Source organism: Grammomys surdaster, unplaced genomic scaffold, assembly GCF_004785775.1.
Source record: "Grammomys surdaster isolate TR1022 unplaced genomic scaffold, NIH_TR_1.0 316, whole genome shotgun sequence".
Taxonomy (NCBI): domain Eukaryota; kingdom Metazoa; phylum Chordata; class Mammalia; order Rodentia; family Muridae; genus Grammomys; species Grammomys surdaster.
Window position 1 is genome coordinate 453,563 of NW_021604735.1, and position 19,982 is coordinate 473,544.

General features: G+C 47.8%; 1 protein-coding gene across 2 annotated transcripts in view; it reads right to left on the bottom strand.

Moving 5' to 3' along the window:
- Agfg2 (ArfGAP with FG repeats 2) overlaps nt 1–14,052 on the bottom strand; it is a 35,140-nt gene extending 21,088 nt beyond the window's left edge. For both annotated transcript variants that reach the window (XM_028777864.1, XM_028777863.1), the window contains exon 1: nt 13,718–14,052. In XM_028777864.1, coding sequence (XP_028633697.1) covers nt 13,718–13,938 — 221 coding nt within the window. In that variant the 5' untranslated portion in view covers nt 13,939–14,052. The remainder of the gene's footprint in view (nt 1–13,717) is intronic.
- Nucleotides 14,053–19,982: the final 5,930 nt, after the last annotated feature.

Consider the following 19,982-nt stretch of genomic DNA (forward strand, 5'->3'; position numbering starts at 1 on the left):
AGTCTGCCGGGCTCTTACATACGATCTGTCCTGGAGTCTGCCGGGCTTTTACATAGGACCTGTTCTGGAGTCTGCTGCGATCAGGTTTCCCAGGCAGTCTAACTTTCTCTGAGCTCTTGCTCACTGATTTGGTTTGGTTTTTTAATCTGAGGCAGCCTGGTTCCTTCTCTTATTTTTGAGACAGGCTCTTATATAGTCCAGGTTGGCCTTGAACTTGCTATGTGATTAAGGATGACCTTGATGTCCCAACCCCACTATCCCCACTTCCCAAGTGCTGAGATTGTAAGTCTTGGAGACCACCCCATCCCTTGCTATGCAGTGCTAGGAGTTAAACCCTGGGGGCTTCATGCATAGGACATGAACACTCTACCAACGGAGCCATATCCCATCCACTCCAGTAGCTGAGGAAGGACTCTCCAGGTTGATCTCTGGTCTCCACACAAGTATGTACACATGCACACACACACATAGGTGTGCACACACACATGCACACGTGCACACACACAAAACAGGTGGGGACTCAAGAAGCTTATATAAGCGTACTCATTGCAATACATGCCATCCAGACGGACACTTGATGGATTAGGGAGAATGATTCAGGATGTTAGCAGTAGGGACGGAAGAGAACCGGTCATGGGAACAGTGAAATTTATTATGTTTACATTAGAAAAACAGATTTTAAACCTATCATAAGAAGGCCACTGACATTTCCTGAAAAGGACAACCAGGAACTGTTAGCAGTTGTAAACACAGAGGCGCTTCCTTGTGAGGGGGAGGGGGAGGAGAGGGAGGGGGAACTCAGGCAGGCATCAATCAAAAGCGGACTACAGGGAACAGCAGACTCACCGTCTGCTGGAGTGTGGACAGGAGGGGTGTTTTGGGACGAGAGGATGAAGGAAGGCCGGGAAGTGATTGGAAAACACGGTGCCTGAATGCATCTGAAGGGAACAGGATGTTTCTGCAGTACAGGACAGAGAGCACAGCTCTGACCTTGATGTCTGGGGACTGGATTATGAATAACCACAGTCAGTCCAGGGGGCAGGGAGAACACTGCACAAGGAGGCTGCAGCCCGGGGAGGAGGGCCTACTTGTAGGGCCTGAGTCAGACCATGTCTGAATCATACGGAGGTTACTGCTGGCTAGGAACACAGATGTAGAAACCCTCTCCTGCCAGCCCCTGAGAGTGGCCTAGGTGTTTTGCATTTAGTTGGGTCCAGTCCAGGGTCATGTGAGTTCCAGGGTCATGTGATGGGCCAGATGTGACTCACTGGCCTGGAATGAAACAGACCCAACCCTCTGGCTCACACCCAGTATCCCCAACAAAACTCAGGTCCTTCCCCACAACACCCCCAAATGAGAAGGAGTTACTGCCCTTGTGTGATGGAAACCCGCGCCAGCCAGACAAACTCAAGAGATTAAATTTACTTGCCCAGCCTGAATAGGGCAATCATTTTAAATGAACTTAAGTTAGTTTATTAATGTGTGTGTGTGTGTGGTGTGTGCGTACACGCAAGCCTGTGGGGAGGTTGAGGAAAGACATTAGAGTCCTGGTCCATCACTTGCTACCCTTATTCCCAAGGCTGAACCTGGAGCGAGGCTGGCAGCCAGCAAATCCCAGCAATCCCCCTACCTCCACCTCCCACACTGCTACTGTTACATGTACATGCCTGGCGTTTTACATGGGTGTGGGGGATCTGAACTCAGAGCTCTTACCCACTGAGCATCTATCTCTGTCACCCCAGGAGGAAGCAATAGAAAACAAATTGATTACTAGGGCTTACGCCTTAAGCCAGTGTGATTACCTACATTCATTCCTCTCCCTTCCTACTTCTTTCTGAAACATGTAGCCTAGGCTGGACCTTGAGCTTGCTCTATAGCAGAGGATGGTGCTGGATTCTTCTGCCTCCACCTCCCCAATGCTGGGAGTATACTGGCGCACCCTTGGTGGTCCACGCCCAATTTATGAGGTCCTCATGAGCAGCCTCTGGGCTCCCTGCATGCTAGCAAGCATCCTACCAATCGAGCTTCATCCCTAGTCCCTACTTTCTTCCTTTAAAAAAAAAAAATCAAAACAACAACAACAACAACAACAAAACAACAAACCAGGCTCCTAATAGCATCTGAAATACTCCAAAGTCCCCTGCAAAGGCAACTTCTTATGTGTACAGACAACCAGTCTTCCAGGCCTCTCGCTGCCCCTCTCCCCTCCCCTTTGATTTTATTAAACATGCAAGTGTCCCCACCCTACCACACCTCGCCACTGTCAAGCTGACCTATATTTTTGCTTCTATCTCAATCCATGGAAGCATCAAACCCGCTGAGAGGCTGAGATAAGGAGGTTCTGTCAGGTCAACAGTGGAAAAAAACCAGTTCCACCCAGCAGCTAACTCCTCTCTCATCGGTGCCAAATTCAAACTTGGGAAGTCCTTTCCTCTGAATGCCTGTGTTCGATTCATACAACCTGGATTTGGGTTTCTCTCCTGCGAGGAGCTCCACTCTGCTCCTTGTGATCAGGGGATAGCCAAACCCGTAGTTCTTTTCAAAGAGACAAACAAATAAATAAGCCTTTTCATCAATTTAGGTAGCATGTGCCATAACATACGTGTGGAGGTCAGAGGACACCATGCAGGAACCACTTCTCTCTTTCTGCCACAAGTGTCATGAGAATTGACTGCCAGGCTTGGGGGCAGGCACCGTTAGACACTAACTTCTTTGACTCATAGGAGAAGTCCCTGCTAGGGGTCTCAACAGTCCCGAGGAAGTCACCCGTCTCCATGGTCAATTTCACTAATTTCCTAAACTCTGACATAAACTCTGCCTCAATCCACTTCACTCCTTGCTCAACTGTGAAGATAAACAATACCCCTGCTGTGCAGAGCTGGGCACGCACCTCACAGCCCTGCTGGCCTCCTCTCCGTGCCACCCTCAAGCCTTTACACATTCCCCCTCCCTGCTTCTGTCTGTCACCTGTTTCTTCTTTCCACCTCCTAAGTGTCAGGACCACAGGGGTGTGCCACCATCCCCAGCTCCTTCTTTTTCTTTTATTCTGCTTTAAAAAAAATTACATCTATTTATTTATCAATTAATTAGCTAGCAAGCACCTGTTCACAATGGCCCACCTCACAGACTCCCTTGTCATCTGTGTGTGTGTGTGTGGGGGGGGCACATGCCACAGAGTGCTTGTGGAGGTCAGAGGACAACCATAGGGAGTCTCCTTCCTCCATAGAGACTAGGGACTAAACTTAGGTCCTCAGGCTTGGTGGCAGGACCTCATGAGCCATCTTATTAGACTTTCATTTGCTTTTTGAGATTGGCTCTAGGTAGCCCAGGCTAGCCTTGAGTTTGCAAGTCATCCAGTCTTAGCATTAGAATTACAGAGCTATGCCACCATGCCTAGGTTCTTTTCATCTTCTTCTTCATCCATTTCTTTCTTTCTTTCTTTCTTCCTTTCTTTCTCTCTCCCTTTCTTTCTTTCTTCCTTTCTTTCTTTCATTTTTTATTTTATGTATATGAGTACACTGTAGCTGTCTTCAGACACACCAGAAGAGGGCATTGGATCCCATTACAGATGGTTGTGAGCCACCATGTGGTTGCTGGGAATTTTACTAGGAACCTCTAGAAGAGCAGGCAGTGCTCTTAACCACTGAGCCATCTCTCCAGTTCTCCTTTTTTTTTTTTTCAAATTAGTTTCTTAGAGGCTTTTCAAGTTGTTTATGGACCTCTAATATAAAATGAATAAATAAGTCAGGGGCCTTTGGGATGGCAAAGTGACTGACTACCTCAAAAAGCATGAGGACCTGAGTTTGATGCCCAGAACAAAAGCCAGGGCACCAAGCATGATGGTGTACATGCCTTTAACGCCAGCCTTCAGGAGGCACAAGCAGGTAGATCTCTGAGTTAGAGGCCAGCCTGGTCTACAGAGCTAGTTCCAGGACAGCCAGGGCTACACAGAGAGATGGTGTCTCAAAACAAAACAAAACGAAACAAAAAACCCACTAGGTGGAGACTCCCTGAGGAACATCAGCACACAGCTCCACCCCCCCACCCCCCCCCACCCCCCCACACACACCCATACATGGAAGGCTAAATCAATAAGTAAATGAATTTGTGCCATCTACTTCTGCCCAGTAAAGGTGGCCATGAGAGACCAGGAAGGAGAGGAGGGAACAAAGGGAAATAAACAGGGCAAGGTACATGTGTACTTTCCAATTCAAACAGATGGAAAAGTACTGAATTATGGGACAGACAGCTGGCTACACCTTCCTTCCGTCTGCCGAGAAAGGGGGCTTCGCCAAGAACCACTTCTAGTGAGTCACACAGGGAAACCGAGGCACGTGTAATGTAGGGGCTATTTCAAAGGAACAGCTGCCAGTGCACATCTCTGTAGACACCAGCCTGGAGAACTGCCCAAGTTAAGTCTGACTGCCATGTCACAGTAAAGCTAGGCAGGAGCAAAAGGTGCCCACTGTTGAGTCTGAAACATTAAATAGGGACCTGACAGCCAGGGCACAGCAGAATGGCTTGCTTTGGTGAACAACAACAACAAAGCACATACCATTTCTCCTTCCACACCGTGGTTTATCCCAGAAAGCTTGAATAAGAAAGACATAAAGGAGTCAGGGAAAAGGCTCTGTCTGTACAGCATTTCCTGAGCAAGTACAAGGACCCGAGTTCGATCCCCCGAATGCACATGAAGAAAGCTGGATGTGGTGGCATGCCACTGTACTCTCAACACCAGGGAGGCGGAGTCAGATGACTCCCAGTTACACGCTCAACAGGCAGCCTAGCCTCATCAGTAGGTTCCTGGCCAGTTGAGAGACCCTGCCCCCTAGAAAACCAAGGTGGGTGGCACCTGACACACCAGGTTATCCCCTGACTCCCACATACTTGTGTGCACACACATACACACAATCAAAAACACAAACCACTAAGAAAAGGCATAGATATTCAGAGGCTGCCCTTGAACTCTATCCCCCTCAGGAGTTCTGGTTTACACGTGCAAGGCATCACACCAGCTCAATGGAGGCTTTCTTAGTAACAATTTTTACCTCACCTTAAGCATCAAAAGGTCGGTATGTCATCCTGTAGGAGAATTAGAATTATATGCATACGATACATAGGGAAGGCCAGTCTGATCTACATGAAACCATTGCAAGGCCAGTAAACCCAGAATTTGTGAGGTAGAAAGCCAGCCTTGGCTATATAGAGGGATGAGGCTAGCCTGGGCTACATAAGACCCTGTCTCAAAAACAATACAAAGGCTTGTGAGATGGTTTGGCAAGAGAAGGTAAAGTTGCTTGCTGCCAAGCCTGATGACCTGAGTTAGATACTCCAACAACACCTACAAGTTGCTCTCTGAGCCCCGCACACACCTGCACTCACACAAATAAATAAGTACAGGTAATTTAAAAAAAACGTTAAAAGTTATATATGTATGTTGGAGGATATCTGAAGCACCTAAACCTGGTTAAAGAAATTAGGTATTAGGGGGTTGGGGCTGTAGCTCACTGGTAGGGCGCTTGCCTCATCTGTGTGAGGCTTGGGTCTCAAACCCTAACACTTCCAGAGAAAGAAAGAAGTTAGGTATCCAAGGAAAACAAAGCGATCAAAACTAGATCAAATTTGTCAACTACATCTGTGGCAGCCCACACACGAACGCATGCAGATTTAGAAATGGAATGAAGTAGCAGCCGACCTCAGGCCCTCACCCGGATGTGCCAGGTCACTGCTACAGCTGAGAACAGACCTCATTAGATAAGAAACTGTGCATCCCAGCACTCAGGAGGCAGAGGCAGGTGGAGTTCTATAAGTTCGAGGCCAGCCTGGATTACAGAGCAAATTCCAGAGCTACACAGAGAAACCTTGAAAAGAGAGACAGAGAGACAGAAATGGGGGGAGGGGGGACACGACACATATAAGCTCATATGTGTAGGGGAGAAGGTTTAGGATGCCTGTGTGCTAAGGATTCTGGCCAATGAGCTGGCTCAGAGAGTAAAGAAAGATACCTGTCATTAAGTATGAACTCAGGGACCCATGTGGTGCATCGAGAGGATGACTTCCATCAAGTTGTCCTCTGACCTCCACATGGGCACATATGCACATACACACACACATACACACACATATACATACATACACACACACATACACACACATATACATACACATATACACACACACATATATACACATACACACACATATACATACATACACACACATATATATACACACACATATACATACACACACATATACACACATACACACACATAAACACATATATATACACACACATATACATACATACATACATGTATACACACATACACACACATATATATACACACATATACATACACATACATATATACACACACATATACATACATACACATACACACACACATACACATACACACACATATACACACATACACACACATATATACACACACACATACATACACACACATATACACACATATACACACACATAAACACACATATATATACACATACATATACATACATACATACATGTATACACACACATATATACATACACACACATGCACACATACATATATACACATACACACATCTACACACATACATGTGCACATATACATACATACATACATACATACATACACACACACACATACACACGCACACTAACTATGTATAAAAATAAATAAATTAAATGTGATTTTTTTCCCCTCCAGAATTTAGGAAATTCAACTTCCACTGGAACAGACGGTTCTATTGCATCAGCCAACCTGGCCAACTGGGAACCCTGGCAGTTCTGCGCACTGCCCCCAGTAGACTCCTTCTGTCTAAAAGGCAGCCATGTTTATAACAGTTAACAGAAGGACAGCCTTTAGGTAAGGTGTATCCTGCTGTTTCCTTTCTCAGGCTAGTGTGCTAAAGGTGGTAATAGAAAACTGCCCTTTGCCAGGCAGTGGTGGCGCACACCTTTAATCCCAGCACTTGGGAGGCAGAGGCAGGCGGATTTCTGAGTTAGAGGCCAGCCTGGTCTACAGAGTGAGTTCCAGGACAGCCAGGGCTACACAGAGAAACCCTGTGTCGAAAAACAAAACAAAAACAAAATAAAACAAACAAACAAACAAAAATAAAAAGAAAACTTCCCTTTAATCTGCCCCTCAGAAGGTTGGGGATGGAGCTTAGTTGGTAGAGTTGCCTCCTGATGTGCAAGAAGCCTTAAATTCAATCCTCAAAAACTGGAAACAGTAGTATAGTGTGTGTCTGTAATTCCCAGCACTGGAGAGGTAGAGGCAGGAGGATTAGAAATTCAAGGCCATCTTTGGCTACATAGCTAGTTTGAGGCCAGCCTGGACTACATGAAACCATGTCTCAAAGGGGTGGGGGGAGAGCAGATGGCTCAGCAGTTAAGAGCACCGACTGTTCTTCCAGAGGACCCAGGTTTGATTCCCAGCACTTCCAGAGGCTCACAACCTTCTGTAAGTCTGGCTCCACGGGACCTGAGGCCCTTCTCTGGTTTCTGGGGACCCTGAATGTGCATAGGATGCAAACAGACATGGAGGAGAGACACCTATACACACAGTAAAATAGAAATTAATACCATGCTCTTCTTAGCTGGGTGGACATGGAGCACACTTTTAATCCCAGCTCTCGGGAAGCAGAGGCAGGTGGATCTCTGAGTTTGAGGTCAGCCTGGTCTACAGAGTGAGTTCCTGTACAGTCAGGAAAAAAGGCAACCCCCCCCCACAAGGTCTTCATTTTAACAAAGACTACATTTTTTTTGTTTTTGTTGTTTGTTTTTTAAGACAGGGTTTCTCTGTGTAGCCCTGGCTGTCCTGGAACTCACTCTGTAGACCAGGCTGGCCTCTAACTCAGAAATCCGCCTGCCTCTGCCTCCCAAGTGCTGGGATTAAAGGTGTGTGCCAACACCACCCAGCCAAAGACTACATTTTTAAATTTAATTTGTACTGAGTACAGTGTACGTAGACATACGTCCATGATGGCATCCTTGGAGGCCGGAGGCGGGCGCTGGGTATGCTGCTGTATCCATTTCTATCTTCCTCCCATGAGACAGGGTCTCCTCCCCGCTGCACTCCTCCTGTCCTGCCACCTCCCCTCCTTCCCCCCATATCACTGGGGATAAAGACACACATGGAGTCATCCCTAGCCCTGCCTGGCCTGGTACTCCCTATGCAGACTAAGCTGGCCTGGAATTTGTAGAGATCCAGCTGCTTCAGCCTCCTCAGTGCTGAGACTGAAAGGCATGTGCCACCACACCCAACAGACCCCAGGGATTTGAACTCAGGTCCTCCTGCTTTGTGAGTGTACTTGACATAACTAGAGCCTTAATTGAGGAACTGCCTCCATCAGACTGGCCTGTAAATAATCCTCTGTGGGAGCACTTTTTGACTAATGATTGACGTGGGAAGGCCCAGCCCACCATGCGGGGTGCATCCCAGGGCAGGTGGGCCTGGATTGCATAAGGAGGGTAGCTGAGCAAGCCAGAGAGCAAGCCAGGAAACAGCACTCCCCCGAGGCCTCTGCTTCCATTCCTGCCTCGACTTCCCTTCAGGAGGGGCTGTGACTGGGGCATGTAAATCAAATATACCCTTTCCTCCGCAAGTCCCTTTTGGTTGTGGTATTTTACCATAGTAACAGAAAACAGACTAAGACAAGGAAGTGGGTCCAGCAGCTGGGCCGTCTCTCCCGGTCTCTTCTTTACATCAGACCTTAGTATGTGCTCACACTGCGGTGTAACAACACACGGGGCTCTGCTGCCCTTGATGAGACTCGCTCCTCCTTACCCCCAGATAGGCTCCACTGCGGTAAGCTAGTGGGCTGCTACTGCTGGATCTCCATTGCCCAAGGGAGCGGCTGGGGCTTCAGTTACTCAGCTGAAACTTGTCAACTACCCAAACGAATAAATGTGCAGGCTGCGGGCTTACTATTCCTTCTCCCTAACCATCACCACAGAATCCTAATGTATGGGCAATCGACTTTATAGACCCTCAGAAAATTCAATCTAATCATGTATTTATTACTCTGTGTGACTGTCTGCTCGAGCTACTGCAGGAGTATGAGGGTCAGGGACAACCTTTTGGAATTGGCTTTTTCCTTCCACCAAGTGGGTCCTGCGTTTTGAACTAAGGTTGTTGGCCTTGGCAGCAAGTTCCTTTACCCACTGAGCCATCCAGACATCCCATTGCGGGTTGAGTTCTCTGACTTAGCCCCATGGGAATAGACATCCTCGGCAGTCCATCCAGTCTGAGGTGCATACACCCCAGCAAAGCTGGCCTCTTGGAATCTCTTGAAGGAGTCTCTCCTTTTCTATCACGTCCCCACTGGGCCCTAAGAATCTCCATCCAGTGTTTACCTAAGTCACAGGAGTCAACTATTTAAAAAGAGACATTCATTTTTGTTTTACAATGTTTTAAAAAATTATTTTTTAATTTGTGTTTTTATGAGCTTTGAGTGTATGTAAGTGTACCACATGTATGCCCGGGGTCCTCAGAAGCCAGAAGAGGGGCATCTCCTGGAACTGTAGTGACAGGTAGTTGTGAGCCACAATGTAGGTCTTGAGAACTGAATCCTGGTTGGTTCTCTGCAAAAACTACCAAATACTGAGTCATCCTCCAGCCTTTGGTCATTTGTGTGTGTGTGTGTGTGTGTGTGTGCGCGCACGCGCATGTAAGTGTGTGTGCACTTGTGTGAGCACTCATGCATGGAAGCACATACATGTGTGCATGTATGTATATGTGAGCATGTATGTATGTGTGTGCATGTATGTATGTGTGTGCATGTATGTATGCATGTGCATGCATGTGTGTGTGTGTGTGCATGCATATGCAGTACATGTATGCCACAATGCTCCCATGAAGATCAGAGGACTCAAAAGAGTCTACCAAGGGGGTCCAGGGAATCAAGCGAGCACCGCTAACCGCAGGGTCACCTCCCCAGCCCTGGTGTGTGGCTTTCCATTAGTGAGACCAACAGCTGTGACAGTGACCTCCAGGAAGAAGTCTAAGATCCTACAAACTGTGCACTGATTCGGAAGCAGTTAACTTTCCCGGCAGAGGAAATCAGGCTTTTGATATGGCCTAGATCCCTCGTCCTCCCTTCTGTTCCGGTTGTGGAATATTCATTATAGAAGATGAAGGTTATCAGGGAATACTTGAAACCAAATCTAGAAAACGGTAACAATGTCAGCACTTCCTGCTTATGCAGAGTTTTATCTTATCAAAACCTTTAAAAAAAAACTTTTTTTTTAAAGCTCAGCATTGTAGAGCACGCCTTCTATTCCAGCACTTGGGAGGCAGAGGTAGCCAGGTCACTAAGTTTGAGGCCATCCTGGTCTACATAGCCAATTCTAGGACAGCCCAGGCTGAATAGTGAGACCTTGACCCCCATTAATTTTTTTAATTACATTTATTTATTGTCTGTGTGTCTACACCTGTGCTGCAGCCTGTGCGTAGAGGTCAGGAAACCACTTGGCGAATCAACTCTTCTTCCCTTCCACCCGGTGGGAATCGAACTCAGGTCATCAGGCTTGGCAGCAGGTACTTTTACCAGCAGATCCATATCCCTCACCCTGTCTCTGTTTTTAAAGACAAGGTCTCCTGTATCACAGGCTGACCTGGAACTCACTAAGTAGCTGAGGTGACCTTAAAAAGGTTGCATTTTGTTTGTTTGGTTTTTATTATTACCCACTGGGATCTGGCTTTATTGTTACTGCTTTGTTTGAATTTATTTATTTTTAGATTACATGTGTGAGTGTTTCATCCGTATGTCTGTCTGTATACCACATGTATGCCTAGTGTTTTTGCAGGCCAGAAGAGGATCTCTTTGAACAGGACTTACAGTTAGTTAGTTGTGAGCTGCCTTGTGAGTGCTGGGAACTGAACCTAGGTCCTCAGCCAAAGTAAGATGTACTTTTAACTGCTAAGCCATCTCTCCAGCCCGAGCCCTCCTTGAGTCCGTTATCTTTCCTGCCATCACCACTAGCCATTAGCACACATGAAAAGCTTTCCTGAATTTCCCCCACTAGGACCTAGCTCTGAGAGATCATTAAGGCTTCTCTTCTTTTCTATACAGATGCTATAATTTGATTTTCCTGACTGGGGGGTGGGTGGGGGGGCATGGCTCAGTAATAGAATACTTGCCCATCATGTGCAGAGTCCTGAGTTCAAACCTAAGTATCAGAAAAACAATACAGATTTCCCTTTTCACAACATTTCAAAATGCATGCTTTCTTTTCTATTACATGCTATAATATATGGTATATCTATGTGTATATGTGTGTGTGAGTGCCTGTGCATGCAGAGGCCAGTGGTTGACATTGGGTGCCTTCCTTGATTGCCTTCCACCTTATTCTTTATTGAGGCCAGGTCTCCCTTCTGAGTCACAGCCTCTCAAGTGCTAGGATCACAAGCAAGCCACCTGGCTCTCCTGCCCTGTACCTGGGTTCTGTGACTCGGAACTCAGGTCCTCATGCTTTCACGACAAGTGACTCACACACTATGCATGCATGGGTGTGTATGTGGTTTAGCCAAATAGTCCAGGCCAGCCTCGAACTCATGCTGTCCTGCCTCAGTCTCCCCGGGGTTGAGATCATGGACATGTCCAGCCACAATGGTTTTCACTCTGACCAAAATCACTTTCAATCTCACAATATAGAAGGGAGGCTGAGAACATGGCAGGGCTGGGCTACAGCTCAGTCCAAGTGCACCCCTAGCATTCATAGAAGCCTGGGTTGGACCCCGGCACTTCACAAACCAGGCTAGTGGTGCACACCTGTAATCCCAGCACTCAGGAGGTAGAAGCAAAAGGAACTGAAGTTTAAGGCCATCCTTAGCTACATAGTTAAGGCTAACTTGGACTACATGCCACCCTGTCTCAAACAACATCAAAACCATAGAAATTTTAAAAAGAGGGTGAGAATGTAGTAGAGACATAGCTCCAAATGGTCTCCTAGGACACCGGGATCCTCACGTCTGGTCCCCCCACAATCATAACTCATGCTAAATGACAAACGCTGGAAACAGAATCCTCCATATGGCACTGGGTAAATTACTAAACCTCTTCCTGCTTTTGAGCTCCCATCTGTCACGTAAGAACAATACTCCTTGCTTTTTCAGGCTGGTATGCATATAAGAACAGGAGAGCATTCCTTATTTAAAAAAGTAAAATAGCAGTGTACTAAAATACTAGAAAACCAGGCAGAATGAGTCCCGAAGAAAACCAAAGATCTTGTATCCGATGTTAGTCAAATAATTCCTAAGAAGAGGGAGCTTACTAAATAACCAGAAATCTGGGGTGTTACTCAGAAGTGACTAGGACATGAATAAATAGGGTCCGGGCTGAAGTTAGTACTGTGGATTTTATAACCAAGCCTCGCCCCCCCCCCAATTTACAGTTTACTAGATAAAACTCAGTATACTTAGGAGTGACCCCAAAGCATGCCTGTAATAGCCATTACAGAGGTTGGAGGCAGGAGGATTCTGAGTTCCAAAGCAAGCCCTAGCTACATCATGAATTAAAAGTCAGCCTGGACTGTATGAGACCAGTCTCAAGACAAATTAAAAAAGAAAAAAGTGGAATGGTGAGCTGGCTCAGCAAGTACGGGAGCTTACAGCCATGCCTATTGACCTGAGTTTGATCCCCAGAACCCACGTAGTGGAAGGAAATTGCTGATTCCTACAAGTTATCCTCTGACATCCACAGAAGCCATGGAACCTACATGCCCCTACAGTACAACATAAAGGAAGTAAATGTAACTTTACCGGGGGCGGGGGACGCGACGGGGAAAAGAAAAGAATATCCCATTCTGATCCTCATCCCTTCGGGAAAGTTAAGCTATCTGCCAGGATAACCCTTTGGCTCTTTGCCCTTAGTACATTTCGTAAGTCGTCTACCCTCTAGCTAGCATTCCGGAGCCTGAAAGATTAGAATCTGCACCTGATCCCTGGCTTCCTACCTGCCACTCTAGGCTGTCAGCCTGGGCTAACGCGCGGAGCATTTTCCATTCTCTTCTACATCGTGGGCTGGAGCACACAAGCCAGAACAGGGTACTTCTGTCTTAGGCTTGACTTCCCTATTTCTTTCCCTTCTCCCTCCACCACCCTTCCTCCTCTCCACTCCTTCTCCCCTCCTTCTAGTGGAGCGGAGAGGGTCTCAAGTAGCACAGGTTGGCCTTGAACTCCTGATCCACCTCCCCCTCAGTGTTGGGATTACAAGCGGGTACCACACGACTCCGGTTTTATGCAGTGCTGTGGAAAGTCAGGGCGCCGAGCATGCTAGGCAAACACTCTACGAACTGGGATACAATGCAACCCCAGCTAAAGTTCCCTTTAAAGGTCTGTGTCAATTTCTGGCCCTTTAAGTCCCTCCCCCACCCCACCCCAGTTCCTTTCAATTCTCCACACTTTTCTCTCTCCCCACCTGCAATTCGCCCTCGCCTCCCTCAGGGAGTTTCTCCAATCCTCTCCTCGTGTCCTTCTACAGCCCCCACCCTTCCCTCCGCAGCGCGTCTCCAGTGTCGTCTTCTGTCCCCCTGCGCTTTTTCCCTTTCCCCTCACGACACACCTCTGCAGCAGGCGACCTTCCACCGCCACGTCCAATGCTGGGGCTACCCCTCTGACCTCCCGGATCGCCCCGAGCTCCTGCAGACTCGCCTCACCCCAACCAAACCCAGTTTCCCCCCGGATCCACTCACAGGAGGCCGGAGCAGGTGGTGCAGACGAAGCTGCCCACGGTGATGTCCACATACGTGACCCCGCGCTGGGCGCACTCGAAACAGTGGCGGTTCCCGGCCTGGCTGCAGCCGCCCAGCTCCCGCACTCGGCGGCACCACACCTCCGAAGCCGCTTCAGCCTCCGCTTTGCTCCCTCCGACCCCGCCACCCGGGCCCGGGCCCTTCTTAGCCGCCATCACCATCTCTCCTCCAGGTTCCTCTGCAAGTCAGCGGTCGCTCCCCTTTAACCGCTAGCTGCCTTTCCCGCCTCCGCCGCCTTCGCACGCCCGCAACCCTGACACCAGCTCCTGCAGCCCCGACCACGACCGCGAGAGACTCCGCCGCCCCCTTCCTCGTCTTGTTCTGCACGCTGATTGGCTAGTCTCCCCCCACCTCCTCGCTCTGATTGGTTCGATTCGGGACGGCCTCCGGTTGCTGGAGCCTTTAGAGCCACGCCCCACTGCCGCCCGGCCTCCTGCCTGTTCCATTGGTTCACAAAGACCCCCACCGTGCAAGTACAGTGCGTGCCCTCCTCCTTGTCCCCGCCCCCTCTCGCCACGGACTCCTATGCTGACTCTGATTGGTTATTAAGGTTGCAAAATTAGCGTGCGAGAGAAAGGAGGTGTTCGGCGCGTGCGTAGTGCTCATCCTCTGGATTGATACTAATTCCCGCCAAATTTCAAAGGCTTGTTCCAGGCTGAGCCAGGAGACAAGCAAATCAGAAAGAAATTGCCCTAGGAGGGGCTGGAGGAGAAAGGGAAAGCTAGAGAAGGAGAGTGCTTTATAAAAGATATTTTATTTATCCGAGTCTTAGGAGGAGCCCTCACTCTAGAGTCAAGTTAAAAACCTGAGGTGGGATGCAGAAGAAATGCTTAAGGGATGAAGGGCGTTTGCCATCAACCTTCACAACCTGAGCTGGTTCCCCGGATCCCACTCCTGTAAGAAAGCTGACTCCTATAAGCTGTCTTCTGATTTCCGTGAGTGTATACACATGCACACACACACAGTGCACCCACGAGCACACAAATAAATAAATGTATGTAAAAAAATATTCAGGGAAACATGTTGAAGTAGATCATAGAACTGGTTTGTAGCTCAGTCAGAGTTTGAACCTGAGTCTTTTGATCTGAACCCAGGGATGTATCTCAGCTGGCTGAGTGCCTCACATGCAGTAAGCTCAAGGTTCAATCCCCCAGCACTGCGTACAACTCAGATACACTACATATTACTCAGGCCAGTGATCCCAGCATTTGGGAAGTGGCAGTAGGAGTATCAGTAGTTCAAAGTCATCCTCAGTCACTGCTTGAAAAGGGAAAGGCTGAAAGTGAGCAAGTTTAGGGATGCTGACAACCATAAATTGGGAGTTTGGTTTCAGACATGTCAATGGGCTGTGGGCTGATGAGAGATAGGTTTACGAGTCACCAGTACACAGAAGCCCACGGACTAGATGAGGTTGCTTAGTTGTTACATATACGTGAAGACTAGAACATCCAGGGCTCGGGAGATGGTCTATCAGTGAAGTGCTTGACTTGCAAACCTGAGGACCTGAGTTTGATCCCCAGGACCCACGTCAAAGCCAGTGTGCACCTGGAATTCTAGAGCTGGGGAGGCAGAGACAGGAGGATACCCTGGGGCTTGATGGCCAGCCAGTCTAGCCAAATTAGTGAGCTCCAGGCCACTGAGAGATACTTGCTAAAAAAAGAAGAAGAAGAAGGAGAAGGAGAAGTAGAAGGAGAAGGAGAAGAAGAAGGGAGGTTGAAATGTTTTAGGAAGATACCTGCTGTTGACCTCTGGTTTCTAAATACTTGTACACACACATACTCACACAAGCAGGCTGTGTGTAAGGGTATCTTCCATAGTGGGTTGCTGGATCAGTGAGTAGGAACAGTATTTGATTCCCTGGGATGGTGAAATATATACATCCATGCAAACATCCAGGAAGAGTCTGGTGAGAGCCAACGGTGAACTCTATTATCCCAAGTCTCCAGCAATCATAGCCACAAATGGACTTCACCCCTGAACAGAGGTGACGCCAAGTCCCCATGCACATATGCAGGGGAGCCATTTTTGTTCACTTAAAACATGACTGCATGCTATGATTGCACATGCCTTGAATTCCAAGCAGGTGGACCTCTATGAGTTCTAGGCCAGCCTGGTTTATGTAGTGAGTTCCAAGGAGTTTACACAGTGAAATCCTGTCTCAAGAAGAAAAAAAAAGCCTCTTGTACATTTCCAGAGCTCAGCATCCAGCATTTCCCTATGCATATACCAATTTTTGCACAGTTTTTCTTTAGCCAGTGGTTATTTCTTCACCTCTTAGAATGTTACCCACCACCAATAGCAAAATAAATGCATTGGGATTGGGATGATCAGTGGGCTCTGTTAGCTTTCAGTCCGTCTTTTGCTGCAGGGTGTGGTCTGCAAGAGCGACCAGAGGGTGCTTCCTCATCCTGTGTCTACTCCACCCAGGCCATATCAGGGAGTGACAACCCTATTTCCCCCTCATAATCAGCAAGAGCTCAGGCAGCCCGGGGACATCCCCTTCTGCTATTGCTCTAGTGACCTGGTGGAGGCCTCGGTGGCTTTCCTGGTAAGAGCCCTTCACCCTTGGGGAGTTAAGTCTACAGAACCCAAGCGATTAGGGGGGTGGAAAGCAAACAGTGTTTTCAAAGAGTATCCCAGTGGGAGCTGGAGAGGTGTCTCAGCAATTAGCAACCCTTGCTGCTCCCCGAAGGATGCAAGTTTCATTCCCAGTATCCACACTGGGTGACTCACAACCATTGTTACTCCAGCTCCAAGGGCTCAATGACTTCTGTCTTCAGGACACTGGCCCCCTTACCACCAATAACTGGGGGTGGAGGAAACAGTAGTGATAGCCTAGATTGGTAGCTCAGTCAGTTAAGGGCTCACCATGCAAGCATGAAGACCTGAACTTGATCTCTTGAAATTCATGTGAAAAGGCTACACATGATAATACGTGCTGGTAATCCCACTTCTGGGAAGGAGCTCACCAGCCAGCCTAGCCTGCTAATTCAGGGAACCCCAGATTCAAATGAGGGCCCTTGCCGCAGAAAACAAAGAAGGGAAGAGCTTGTAATGGTGGCGCACACATTTAATCCCAGCACATGAGAAGCAGAGGCAGGTAGATCTCTGTGAGTTTCAGGGCAGCCTGGTCAACATACCAAGCTCCAGGACAGCCTGGACTATGTAGAGAAACCCTGTTTCTCCTCCCCCTCCCACCAGCACCAAAAGCAAATAAACAGAAAAGCAAGGTGGTTAATAATAAGAAAGAAATCAAGGGGCTGAAGAGATGGCTCGGTGGTTAAGAACACTAGCTGCTCTTGCAGTAGACCTGAGTTTGATCCCCAGTACCCACATGGTGGTTTACAACCGTCTGACCCTGGGGATCTAAAGCCTTCCTCTGACCTCTGAGGGCCCCAGGCATGCATGTGGTATACACAGACATATGTGCAGTCCAAACACCCATACACATAGAATAAAATAAATACATCTTAAAAAAAAAAAGCCAGCAGACGGCTCCTACACACACACACACACACACACACACACACACACACACACGAGTAGTGATTGTGAGAGTTTCCCAGACCTCTTCTATTTAATTTCTGTCTTGGCTGGAAAAAAACTTGACACTTCGTGTCAGTCACTGGATCACATAATCCCATTAGCAAGAGAGGGTCCAGCCTCCCAGATGTCGTCTCCTGGATACCACTAGATCAGTTTTCAGGGACCATTTCATTGTCATTATTTGGCCAGCTGCTTCTGGTGCATAGGAAATATGATAACAGTCCTTGCCTGGCCAACTGTCTTTTTTCTTCTTTACTTGTGTGCATGTATGTGTGTGTGCACAGGCATTCGTGTACATGTATGTATGTTCATCTGAATATAGAAGTCAACCTCCGGAGTTGTCCCTCAGGTGCTGGGCACCTTACTTCTTGAGATAGAGTCTTTCACTGTCCCAAATATTATTGATGAAGTTAGGCTAACTGGCAGTGAGCCCCAGGGATCCATCCCCCTGTCTCTGTGACCCAGGGCTGGGATTACAAACTTCTGTTACCACACCTGACTGGAGTGGGAATTGAATTTAGGTCCCCATGCTGTACCTTTAGCGCCTTACTGAGTGAGCTGTCTCTCCCATCCATGTCTCCTTTCATCTAGAAGCATGGTTTGTGGTTAGAGATACAGTCCTGGCTGGACCACCATCAGGGATCCCAGCAATGAACATAATAGTCACTACCATCTCAGTGACTACCTGCAGGAGACCATCAACAAGGTCAGGCCTGTTGATGTTCCATCTTAGGAGTGAGTAGAGAGAGTAATTTGTTCCTCAACTAAGATTCCAACCACTCTGCGACTGGCTAGCTCCACCCCAAGCTCTATGTAATCCTCCTGCCTTAGCTCTGTGTCATCTTGGAAGGCTAACAGAAGGCAGAGCCCATCTACGCAGCTATGGGGAATTGTCATCTGTGGGGAAGCCTTGTGTGAGTGAGGTCCGGTGTAAATCCATGCTGTTTCTGTGTCCACGTCAAGGACCCCATAGGCCCAAGCTCAGAGAGATGACAAAGCCGTCCTCAGGGGACCAAGCGTGAATGTTGACAGTGTGTGCAGAAGATGTTCACCATCGTTTTCTCCCCCCTGAGGTGTATGGCCTGAAGACTGTTCCCCTCCAGAGACTGCCCTGTCTAAGGTTAGCTAACCCTGCCTCCTTGACAGAGCTGTATACCGTAAACACTACTCCTTGTCTGTCTGAGCACAATAACCCTGCCTCTCCATTCATCTCTATGTAATAAACACACTAACCACCATTGGTGCTGAGGTCTCTCCAGCAGAGATTCTGGATCACTGGATCCCAGCTTTCTGTGTGTCTGCATTTTATTTATCCCATCACTGCCCTAGGGAGGACTATACCCTTGAGCCATGTTGAACACAGATTCACTCTACCATTTATATAATTAAATTATTTAAACTTGCTTATTTGTTTGTTTGTTTATTGAGACGGAGTCTCTCTATGTAGTCCAGAAACGTGCTATGAAGATCAGGCTGGTCTAGAACTCACAGAAATCTGCCTACCCACTTCCTGAGTGCTGGGTTTAAAGGCATGTACCACTACAGACCGGATTCTTTATTTTTGAGACAAGGTATTTTGCTGTGTAGCTCAGGCTGGCCTGAAGCTTACTATGCATCTTCAGCTGGCCTTGAACTCTGGCTGGTTTTGCCTCAGCTTCCTAGATGCTTCAACCAGAGGCCTGAGCCACCACACCTAACTAGAAACAAGATTTTTAAGAAAAGATTGAGGAATGATATCAACTTTACCATTGTCATAACTTACTGCCTGTAGACAGTTTCCAATCTGCAGTACATCCAAGGAGCCACAGATGCTGTATGGGCCCCACCTGGGTCCCAAGAGGGAGGCTGAGACACTTGATGTTTACAGAGCAAAGTGTAGGGAGAGGAGAAGGAAAAGGGGAAACAGAAACTTCGGAGGAAGGAAAAGGGAGGGAGAAATAGATGGAGGTGAGGAAGAAAAGGAGGAGAAGGAGAAAGAGAGGAAGGAAAGATAGATGATAGATAGATGGATGGTGGATGGATGGATGGATGGTGGATGGATGGATAGATAGATAGATGAAAAAGAGGAGATGGGGAGAGGGGTGAAGAGAAGAGAGAGAGACAGAAAAGGAGAGTAGTGACCAGAAGAGGAAGGGGATAAGAAAGAGAGCAGAGGAGAAGAAAGAGACTAGAGAAGAGAGGCGTTAACCTCGTAGTTAACTCCTGGGCCTTCTCTTGCTTCGGTGGTCAGCTGAGTCCTGATCAGCGCATGCATTGTACAGAAACTTAAGTCCAGATAATGAGCTACGGAAAATCATGGCTGGGAATAGCTTGGATTCCTAACAGCCAGAATGCAGAGACTCCTACAGACACAGGCTGTGGTACCGCCAAATTAGCTCCAGACCAAAGGTAACTCGGCCTCCACTGACAAAGCATAAAAGCAACCTCTGAGAAGAACCACGCACAGCCAGAGCTGGACCTCAGTTGACTGAGTCCGTGTCTAGCTTGCAGAAAGCCCAGGGTTGCTTGGTGATTTTCATCGCCACATACAACAGATGCTGCGGTGCATGCCGGTAATCCCAGCATTCCAGAGGTAGAGGTAAGAGGGTCAGTAGCTCAAAGTTATGCTCAGATACATAAGACTCTCTCTCTCTCTCTCTCTCTCTCTCTCTCTCTCTCT